The sequence below is a fragment of the Xenopus laevis genome, chromosome 8L (genome assembly GCF_017654675.1).
Source record: "Xenopus laevis strain J_2021 chromosome 8L, Xenopus_laevis_v10.1, whole genome shotgun sequence".
Lineage (NCBI taxonomy): Eukaryota > Metazoa > Chordata > Amphibia > Anura > Pipidae > Xenopus > Xenopus laevis.
In genome coordinates this window covers 134,739,169-134,750,995 of record NC_054385.1, presented here as the reverse complement: position 1 = coordinate 134,750,995, position 11,827 = coordinate 134,739,169, and the positions used below count along the sequence as shown (strand labels likewise).

Sequence of the window (11,827 nt, the reverse complement as noted above, 5' to 3'; positions counted from 1 at the left end):
TTTATATATAGTGATCGTATCCCCTTATATATTTATATATAGTGATCATATCCCCTTATATATTTATATATAGTGATCATATCCCCTTATATATTTATATATAGTGATCATATCCCCCTTATATATTTATATATAGTGATCATATCCCCCTTATATATTTATATATAGTGATCATATCCCCTTATATATTTATATATAGTGATCATATCCCCTTATATATTTATATATAGTGATCATATCCCCTTATATATTTATATATAGTGATCATATCCCCTTATATATTTATATATAGTGATCATATCCCCCTTATATATTTATATATAGTGATCATATCCCCCTTATATAGTTATATATAGTGATCATATCCCCCTTATATAGTTATATATAGTGATCATATCCCCTTATATAGTTATATATAGTGATCATATCCCCTTATATATTTATATATAGTGATCATATCCCTTTATATATTTATATATAGTGATCGTATCCCCCTTATATATTTATATATAGTGATCATATCCCCTTATATATTTATATATAGTGATCATATCCCCCTTATATATTTATATATAGTGATCATATCCCCTTATATATTTATATATATATATAGTGATCATATCCCCTTATATATTTATATATAGTGATCATATCCCCCTTATATATTTATTTATAGTGATCATATCCCCCTTATATATTTATATATAGTGATCATATCCCCCTTATATATTTATATATAGTGATCATATCCCCCTTATATATTTATATATAGTGATCATATCCCCTTATATATTTATATATAGTGATCATATTCCCTTATATATTTATATATAGTGATCATATCCCCCTTAACTGTCTCTTCTCCAGTGTAACCAATTCCAAATTGCATATTGTTACATCCCAGGTGCAGGACTTTACATTTATCAACATTGAATCTCATTTGCCACTTAGCTGCCCAGATTGCCAGTTAGTCAAGATCCTGTTGCAAGTGCCACATCCTGGATGGAATTAATTGGGCTCATCTGCAAACACTGATACATTACTTACAATCCCCTCCCCTAAGTCATTAATGAACAAGTTAAATAAAAGTGGCCCCAATACTAAGCCCTGAGGGACCCCACTAAGAACCTTACTCCAAGCAGAGAATGTCCCATTAACAACCACCCTCTGTACCCGATCCTGTAGCCAGTTTCCTATCCATGTGCAAACGACTTCATTAAGCCCAATTGGTTGTAAATGAGATTTCTGCAGGGGAGATAATATTCATTGGTTTTTATTACAAAAGGAAGACTTCTGGGTGCACAAATTGTGTGACCCCCAAGGGACTTAATGGAACATTCCATAGTTATGTACATATCAATGTCTTCATGTTTAATGTGTAACCTGCAAGTGAATGGCACTAATAATTGGTTACTAAATTAGATAAGGGTTGATCACAGGGGAGAAATAAGTCTCTTTATTGTTAGTTCATATAAATTGTATGGTTACAATGGGTTAGTGTTTGTTTTTATTATGGAGAAAGGAAAAGATTTTAAAGTAACTGAATTGTTATGTGATTTTATTATTTGTATTATGTGTATGAGGTGTTTTTATTGCCCCTCGTCTGCCCTGTCCTGATGGTGATGTAACAAAAGTGTCAGGTGCGAGTCTATAAATTTAGGGCCGGAAGCTGATAGTGTAAAGTCATGGGTGGGGAGTGTTAATCATTATCCAGGTATAAAATAACTTGATATATTACTTGAATATTACTCTTGCACTGCAGGTTTAGCCACTGGTTCTCATAACCAACAGCAATATCTGTGCCATCAGGGAATGTACTGGCAACTGAATGGGGTGGGAATATCAGGCAAAGCAAATGAATTGTCAAGTGTGTAGATGAGACAATAATGACGGCAGAATAGAAACATCATGTTATATTGAAGAGAAATAGAGGCCAATCTGCTCCCTGACAAGTTACCAGGACATGCCCAACACTTCTCTCATGCCCACGACACCATAATCATGAGTAGATACTACTGGGAGCAGAATGGCACAGCTTCTTGGCTTAACTAATAGCTCAATAATCACTGGCTGTGACCAGTAGAAATGTACAGAATTCACTATATAATAACCCCACATTATTGTGTGAAAATTTCAAGTTTTAGAATTTATAATATAGTGAATCCAAAGTCCAAGCAATAAACTTGCCTCTCCCTGTGTGAGAGGAGAGAGAAAACATCTTCCAGGTTCCAGCAATGGCGGCTGCTGATCTGAGAGCTGAACTGACCTGCTCCGTGTGCCGGGAGATTTATACCGACCCTGTAACCCTGTTGTGTGGCCATAACTTCTGTCTCATCTGTATTGAGAGAACATGGGACTGGCAGAAGAGTATAGAGAATAAGCCTTCCTGCCCTGAATGTAGAAGGACATATAGAAGGAAACCTGAACTGGAAAGGAACCTGAGACTGAGGAACATAGCAGAGCAATTCCTTTCTACTGACCCACAGCAGGATGGGACTGGGAACTCTGGAGACTCAAAATGCTCCTCACACAACAAGATCCTGGAGTATTACTGCTATAAGGATGGTGTCTGTGTCTGTGTGTCCTGCTGCCTTGTGGGAAAACACAGGGGCCACAGGGTGGAGCTGCTGAGTGAGGCCTCTGAGAAGAAGAAAGAGAAACTGAGGAAAGTTCTGGAGAAACTGAGGCCAGAGAGAGAGGAGACTGAGAGAGGAGCCCAGAGACTGCAGGAGCGCAGGAGAGAAGTGGCAGAAAAAGCAGCCGGTGAGACAGAGAGAGTCACTGCCCTGTTTAGAGACATCAGGGAACAGCTGGAAGCCCTAGAGAAGAGACTCCTGAGTGACATCTCCAGACAGAAAAAGTTTCTCTCACTCACACTCACTGATCTGATGGAGGAGCTGGAAATAAAGAAGGACGAGCTGTCCAGGAAGATCCGTCACATTGAGGAGCTGTGCAACATGGCAGATCCACTCACTGTCCTACAGGAACGGGAATCACATGGAGCTGCAGATAATGAGGGGGGCAGAGAGAGACATGATATAAAGGTCCCTGCTGTAGGGGATCTGGATGTGGATCTGATCTCAGAGACATTACTCACAGGCTTAGCTGCCATTGTGACTGGGGTAAAGGGAAGGATCTATGGGCAGGAGGCTACAGACCTGTTACTGGATATAAACACGGCTCATAATCTTGTATCTGTATCAGGGGACAGGAAATCTGCTTCCTACTCACGTACAGACCAGTGTCACCCACAATCCCCAGAGAGATTTCAGGTTTATGCTCAGACTTTAAGCAGCAGGAGTTTCCCCTCAGGGCGACATTACTGGGAAGTGGAGGGCAGTGAATCAGGGGGCTGGAGGGTAGGGGTGGCCTATCCCAGTATAGAGAGGAGAGGGGATCAGTCCTGTATTGGGGATAATAACAAGTCCTGGTGTCTGCGCAGATGGAAAAATAATAAATATTCAGTGATACATGACAATAAATGGACACATTTACCCCACATCCCTTCCTGCAGTAGAATCAGGATCTCATTGGACTATGAGGCCGGACGTCTGTCCTTTTATGAGCTGAGTGAGCCAATCAGACACTTACACACCTTCACTGCCACATTCACTGAGCCCCTTCATGCTGCATTCTGGGTATTTGGTTATAATTGCTGGGTGAGAATCATTAGTTAGGGAACTGCCCACCTGTCCAACATCAGGAAACCCATTCCCATTCTGGGGGATAATTCCCTTCTGCTTCTGTATTACATTATTGCATTTATGTGTATATGTATCTGTATTGCCTACATCATTTAATTCATTATACAGTATGGATCCTTAGCTATTTGATTTACTGATTTATATACATTGCTGTAACTAGGGAAGCACCAAATCCTGGTCTGGATGTGACCACATTTTAGCACTTTTTGTAGGACTTGGATTTGGTGGAGTCGTGAGTGTTCAGCACAACCCAAATCCAAACCTTTATAGAGGAATTAAATCTAAAGAAAGAATTAAGGGCCACACATAGGGTCACATTCTAATCAATAAGAAAATGTTATTTTATACTGTTATGTGAAAACTTATGGGCAACATTCAGTGGGTTATTTACTAAAACTCAAAATGTTGTCAATATTTTATTAAAACAAAATCAACCAAACTTCCATCCACAAAAATAACTTGAAAAGTTTGGTAAGTCAAAAACTCAATGAAATTGTATGAAAATTCGAATCATAAGAATTTTCAGATTTGACCCCAGAAAATCACAAATTTTTTGGATTATCGTTCAAAACCCAGTGCAGATCACAATATCCTCAAATTATAAAAGGAACGTCTGCCAAAGGTTGTGGAGCTCCCTGATTGTGCTGAATTGGATATTCTTGTAATTACCATCATACGAAGATAGAAATGTTTTTACCTTTACTTGTGTGTGTGTGTAAGTTATTGCTCACAATCAGTATAGCAACAGGTTTAATTATTGATCCCGTATATTTGTATTAATAATGATATGAATTAATACAATTATTAATATTGATAAAGGTTCACCCCTTTATTACACCCTTTAAATTGCATTCATTTTTCTCATCAAATTGAATGTGGGGGCACTATATTCTGTACCAACCCATGCCCCCCATTCCTTTAGCCCTTGTAGTTGCCCCCAATATCTTCTTTAGCAGTTACCTGAGCTCAGGGACCCACCCCACACAACATTCTTTGTATTCACCACTGTTTGTTGTGTCCACTGGCCCCAAAGTGTGTGAGTGAGTGTGTGTGTGAGTGTGTGTGTGTGTGTGTGAGTGTGTGTGTATGTGAGTGTGTGTGTGAGTGTGTGTGTGTACATGAGTGTGTAGCGAATTCACGCTAGCGTTAGGCGCAAAAAAAACGCTGGCGTTTTTTCTTTATTATGGGTGATAGGCTGAAAAAGATCGAAAAATTTTTTGGGGCTCCCCTCCTTCCCCCCTACATTTCCTGACTCATGGCACCTTAACTATACAGTGGGCACATGTGTAGGGCAAAATAAACATTTTATTTGATGTTTTGAAGGTTTCCCAGGCATTTGTAGTGCTGCTATGAATACTTCCATTGGAAATTGAATTTGGCGCCGCATTCAAATGAACCATCGCTAGTGTAACTTTGCTTTGCTTGGCAAATCAGCACTAGTGCAACTTCGCAACCTTACGCTACCCCTGAGCGCAACTTCGGATTTTAGTGAATTTGCGGTACGCTGGCGAAACTACGCCTGGCGAAGTGCGGCGAAGTGGACGCCCTCGCAACTACGATTCTTAGTGAATGTCCCTCAAAAGTGTCTACTAACTAAGTTACACTGCAGCTAAAATCCTGTAGCTAAATACTCAGTGATCAATATTAAAGGTACAGGAACATATAGTGTAACTATTGTGTGTTTTTCTTCTGCTCATTTATCCAGTTTGTATATTGTGTAACTAGAGCAGATGAATATGGGACCTGTTATCCAGAATGCTCGAGACCTGGGGTTTTTCCAAATAATGGATCTTTCCATAATTTGGATCTTCATTCCTTAAGACAACTAGAAAAGTTAATTTAATTACATTTTTAGTTAAATTTAATAAACCCAATAGGCTGGTTTTGCCTCCAATAAGGATTAATTATATCTTAGTTGGGATCAAGTACAAGTGACTGTTTTATTATTACACAGAAATCAGTTTTAAACATTTGGATTATATGATTATAATGGAGTCTATGGGAGACGGCTTTTCCATAAAGGCCGTGGATAATGGGTTTCTGGATTATGGATCCTATACCTGTATTACATTTTTGGACAGTGACTTGACTACGGGTGCCTTGTACCTGTATTGGTGTTACTCAGGCTTTCTTTGGCAACTCCCTGCAACTCAGGTGGGTCTTCACTGTACTGTCGGTGGAAGGGTTAACCACACCTTAACTCCCCAATAAAACAGATCTTGCCAATAACTTTGGAGTCTGTGTTTTTTTTTAAAAAAAAAAATACAACTCATTATTAATGGTACTATTCAGAATGTCCCTTAATGGAGATCAGATGGTCCAATACTCTAAATCAGTAAATCCTTCCAGAACTTTCTCACAGCAGTTGTTATTCACACAAATACAGGGGAAGTGTATGCAACACACAGAGGTAGTACTCATTGCCTTGGTGAAACAATCCCCAGTACTAATAAAAGCTCACAGAGGTCCCTCACTCTAAGAATCTCTATCACTGAGCCTGACTGCTTGAGTCCCTATACTGCCAACATTGGTACCACAGGATACTAACCCTCCTGGTCTCCTCACTGGAGCCTCTGGCTGCTCATCTAACTACCCTCATCCTCCTCTCACTCCTACACTGAGCTACTACACCCCTATCCTTGTACTGCACTACTCCTACTGGAACATCTCTCCATCCCAAGCCCTAGACTATACCAGCTCCTCCAGCAAGTGACAGAACAAATTGTGTGTTCCCCTTTTATAAACTATGTATGTTCCATCAAGTCTACACTCACTGGCAAGTCATTTATAGTCAATCTGCAGCCAAGATTAATGTAGTCTAACAACTCCCTGCAAGCACAAGATTAATGTAGTCTAACAACTCCCTGCAAGCACAAGATTAATGCAGTCTAACAACTCCCTGCAAGCACATGGTTCTACAAGCACATGCTGTTCCCAGTGAATGTTCAGGACTGTTTTATGCAACTGGATTGTGTTATTGTGCTGCTCAAGCTGCTGTATACACTGCTCTCAGGGTCCTGCTATATTATAACACTGCTGCAGTTTGCCCCACACTCCTGCCACTGCTGTAACTTTCTTAAAGAGACAGTAACCATTTTCAATGTCTCAGCAAGGCTCTGTGCATTCATTTTCAGCTGAAGCTAAGCAAGTGCACCATGCACCAGAGCTCACAGACATCCAGGGAGAAAACCCCATATATAGAGCAAAGCGTCAGGCCCAAGCGCATAATAAAGCCATCTCAGAAGTCCAGAGAAAATTATGAGATTACAAGGGATGAGTTTTCAAGCAATTTATCAGAAGTATGGGATAGAACTGTGCAATGCATGTCTGTTCTTTCACATTCTAACAATGACGCAGCCGATTTAAGAGACTGTATAAATCGCTTATCTGCCCACTATGAACATTATCAGCGGCTGATGGGCCCCAAATCTGTACGTGGCTGTGCCAGCAGGAAGCTTCACACTTTACAGTAATAGAGATAAAGTCTTGAGTTCAGTGTAACTGTGCAAGTCTGAGAGCAGCGAGAGTCACACCAAGCAGCCCCCCAGCTCTCTGCCTCTCTCTGTCCCCCAACATATCAGTGATGTCATTGACTCGCACGTCGCGCTGCACCGCACAGAAGGAGCAAAAAACCAAATGGTTGGTGCTCACTGCAGGGATCAGGGCTGGAACTAGGGGTAGGCAGAGTAGGCGGCTGTCTAGGGCACCATCATTGAGGGGCGCACTTTTTTCAAGCGTTTATTTAATAATTTGTTTCAGTAATCATGGTCACCCAGTTGGGTGGAATTCATCTCCTTCCCCTTCTCCCTCTTGCCGGCAAATAATAGCTCCTTGTGTGCGGTGCAACGCGACGTGTGAGTCAATGACGTCACTGATGTGGTTGGGTGACAAAGAGAGGCAGAGAGCTGGGGGGCTGCTTGGTGTGACTACTGACACTGCTGTTCCTTACAGTACCCAAACCATGGAGCTGCCACCGCTGACACAGCGACAGACCAACCACAAACGTAGTCACTCAGCATGAGATGATACCTCCTACCATCTCTCAGGTGAATTCCAGTGACAAACCTCAGTTTAAACTAGAGCCAGCAAGTGCCTTAGAGACCAAACCACTGCTGAATGCTTACGCCACTTAATTTTATCCTGGTTCATCTCACCTTTATACACCGGGAAGCTTATACAACCCCCAGGTTCCACAAGTTACCCAGGCACCAAAGAGTGAGAGATCAGACCTGTCTGACTTTGCCAGGTACATGATATGTTGTGAGCTCATTAACGTTAGTCTCTCAAGGTTTGATGACTGTCCTGAGAATTACAGAGCCTGGAGATCTACGTTTAAAGCTGCAATTGCTGACCTCAACCTCACAGCCAAAGAGGAAATTGATTTACTCATCAAATGGCTAGGTCCAGAGTCTGCAGATCGTGTTAAGAGACTAAGAGCTGTGCATGTTGACTACCCAGATGCAGGTATTGCTGCTGCTTGGGGAAGACTTGAACAAACCTATGGCAGCTCTGAAGCCATAGAAAGTGCCTTGTTTAAGAGACTACAGTCTTTCCCAGAAATAACCAACAAAGACAATCACAAGCTGCAAGAACTCAGTGACCTTCTGATGGAGCTGGAGTTAGCTAAGGCAGATCCTCGCCTCTCAGGACTCAGCTACTTGGATACTGCTCACAGGGTGAACCCAGTAGTACTGAAGCTACCATATGGGCTGCAAGAGAAGTGGGCCACAGCGGGTTCAAGGTACAATAAACAATATAATGTATCCTTCCCTCCATTCTCATACTTTTGCAAATTCATCAGCAACTATGCCTGGGTCAAGAATGATCCAAGCTTCAGCTTTAGGGAACCCAACCTTTCTGCCTCATCATCTTCACGGCATGACAACACAGCTATTAAACATAGAGACTTGTGTGGCACTGTGTCTGTTAGAAAGACAGACATCCCTCCTGCTACATACTCTTTAGCTGACAAAACTTCTGCTGGGAAAATTGAGGATCCCAACCGTCAGTGTCCAATTCACAAGAAACCACATCCACTTAAGAAATGTCATGGGTTCAGGGCAAAGTCTTTACAGGAGCACACGGAGCTTCTCCAGAAGTTTGGGGTCTGCTATAAGTGCTGTGCCTCCTCAGACCATATTGCTAAGGACTGAAAGACTGTTATTAAGTGTACCGAGTGCAGCAGTGACAAGCATATTGCAGCAATGCATCCAATACCTCTTCCTGATTGTCCACAGTCTCCAACCCCCATCTCAAATCATGGCCGGGAGGAACAAGGATGTGTTCCTGCTTCAACAAAGATTTCAACTTCATGTACCGAAGTCTGTGGAGAAGGCTATAGTCCCAAATGCTGTGCCAAGGTATGCCTAGTCCAAATATATCCTGAAGGTCGACCAGAGAAAGCAATAAAGACTTATGCTATGCTTGATGACCAAAGCAACAGATCTTTGGCAAGACCGCAGTTCTTTGAGATTTTCAACATCAAGGGAGATGCAGAACCCTATACCTTCAATACCTGTGCTGGTCATATAGAGACTCTGGGCAGGAGGGCTAATGGGTACATTATCTCCTCAATTAAAGGTAACATTCATCTGTCTTTACCTACACTAATTGAATTAGTGATGAAATACCTAATAACAGGGAAGAGATTCCCACACCAGAAGCTGCATGCCACCAACCCCACTTAAGGCACCTCGCCAGTCAGATTCCTGCCATTAAAAGGGATGCTGAAATCCTGCTCTTGTTGGGAAGAGATATTCTTAGAGTCCTAAAGGTACGGCAACAGTGCAATGGTCCTCATGATGCTCCCTATGCGCAAAGGCTTGACCTAGGCTGGGTAATAGTGGGCGATGTTTGTCTAGACAAAATGCACAGGCCATCTGAAGTTGACTCCTTTAAAACTCATGTATTGCGAAGTGGAGAAGCAACTCACTTCAAACCATGCACACATCATTTTGAGGTAAAGGAGAATCCTAAGTATATGATCCCAGTATCCAGTGTCACTCCCATCTTCTGTGATGACAACTTTGGGGATACAGTGTTTCATACTACAAGTGATGATAACAAAATTGCACCTTCCATTGAGGACAAGGAGTTCATAAAAATTATGGACACTGAATTCTTTAAAGACAACTCTAACAGTTGGGTTGCACCCTTGCCATTCCGCTCTACAAGAACCAAACTTCCAAACAATCATGAGCAAGCCATGTCCAGATTTGCCTCACTGCAGAGAACCCTTAAAAGCAAGCCTGAAATGAAAGAACATTTTATTGCCTTCATGAAGAAAATATTTGACAATGATCATGCTGAACCAGCCCCACCACTACAAGAACACGATGAATGCTGGTACCTACCTTCCTTCGGCATGTATCACCCACGCAAACCAAAACAAATCAGGGTGGTATTCGACTCCAGTGCCAAATATCGAGGTACTTCTCTCAATGATGTTCTTCTCACTGGTCCTAACCTAACTAACAACCTTGTAGGAGTACTTATGAGGTTCAGAAGGGAGCCAGTTGCAATCATAGCTGATATCCAGCAGATATTCCATTGTTTTATCGTACGAGAGGACCACAGAAACTTTCTCAGATTCCTCTGGCACCGCAACAATGTCATCAACAGCAAAGTAATGGAATACCGCATGAAAGTGCATGTCTTCGGTAACAGTCCATCACCTGCTGTTGCTACATATGGTCTAAGAAGGACTGCTCATGAAGGTAAATGTGAGTATGGTGCAGATGCTCAACACTTTGCATCTACTGAGGCCATAGCGGTTGTGGACTACCTCAAGGATCACTCAGAATCTACAACTTCTGCAGATTTCTTCAGTCTCTTGGATCCAGACAGAGATTTTGAGATTCATCCTGAAGTTTCAACCCTTGTCACAAAAATTGCTAAGGATGGTGCCACAGAGACTTTTAATGGGCCCATCACTTAACTTGTTTTGATCTTACCCTTTGGGGATTGAACTCTGATTTGCTTCAACAGTTAAAGCAAGAGACTCCCACCAATTTCCACTAAGAACCTACTAAGGACATTGGGTTATTTTACAATGCCATGTTTATTACATTGCATGCTTGTTTTCCTCTTGTTTTTCAGATCACAGGAAAGATCTTCAAGCAAAACTGCTCAATGTTTATTTTGCCTTTTCATAACTGCCGTTATGTTTATTATAATATAGTGGTATCTAAAAATACCAGACAGGGAGTGTGCTGCCCCAGCAGTTACAGTTATCAGGGTTAGACTATATATAGGAAAATCATATCATACTTACAGAGATTTTCTTTTCCTGGACTGTAACATGGCAGTGGGCACCGTTGGGTTAATCCCCAGTCACGTGATCTGACAAGCAATCAATAAATGTTGGCTCCCTGCCCCGCCCTTCCATCCTCATTTACTGTAAGGTGAGAGCTCTCCCCACATAGGGCTGGGAACCTGGGCCCACTGCCATGTTACAGTCCAGGAAAAGAAAATCTCTGTAAGTAGGATATGATTTTCCTATTTCCTGTTCCTTCACATGGCAGTGGGCACCGTTGGGACCTTCCCAAGCAGTAAATCTACATTTAGGGAGGGAAAAATAAGCTAAGCCCCATACAGACTATTGCCCCCTATTAATCAGAGAAGCACCTGGGAGCAATAGCAGCCTTTTTATTTGAGGCTAAGGTAAACTGCATACTCCCCCTACCACAGACGATATACTGTAATCAATGAAGAACAGAAGTTCCTTAAACACCCTATTGCAATTGCAGAGTGAAAAGTAGAATCCAACTAATGAGGAACACAATTGATCTTATCATGATATTGACCCAAATGTCAATAACCACCTAATATACTCACCACTCTTGTATTGTATTGTATATTGTATTGAAGTATTATAGTGTTCAACACTAAATAAAGGAATGAACGAATATACTCACAGTTTAAGATGCAGAAACTGTATTAAATAACTTTCAATTGCAGTCCTTAAGTATTATAGGTTTCAGCCGTAGTAAAGAAAATGAACGAGTATACTTACAGCTTGAGGTACAGCATGTATAAAATAACTTTCAACTGCACGCTTGAAGTAGAATATTGAAGGAAATGAACACGTATACTTACAGTTTGAAGTGCAGAACAGAGTAAAT

At 41.4% G+C, this 11,827-nt stretch overlaps 1 protein-coding gene across 1 annotated transcript; it reads left to right on the top strand.

The window, feature by feature from the left end:
• Nucleotides 1-2,190: 2,190 nt before the first annotated feature.
• Nucleotides 2,191-4,784, top strand: LOC108699599 (E3 ubiquitin-protein ligase TRIM39). The gene has a single exon (XM_018231678.2). It carries the CDS (start codon nucleotides 2,235-2,237, stop codon nucleotides 3,675-3,677), a length of 1,443 nt encoding a protein of 480 aa, XP_018087167.1. The 5' UTR covers nucleotides 2,191-2,234; the 3' UTR covers nucleotides 3,678-4,784.
• The last annotated feature ends 7,043 nt before the right edge of the window (nucleotides 4,785-11,827 follow it).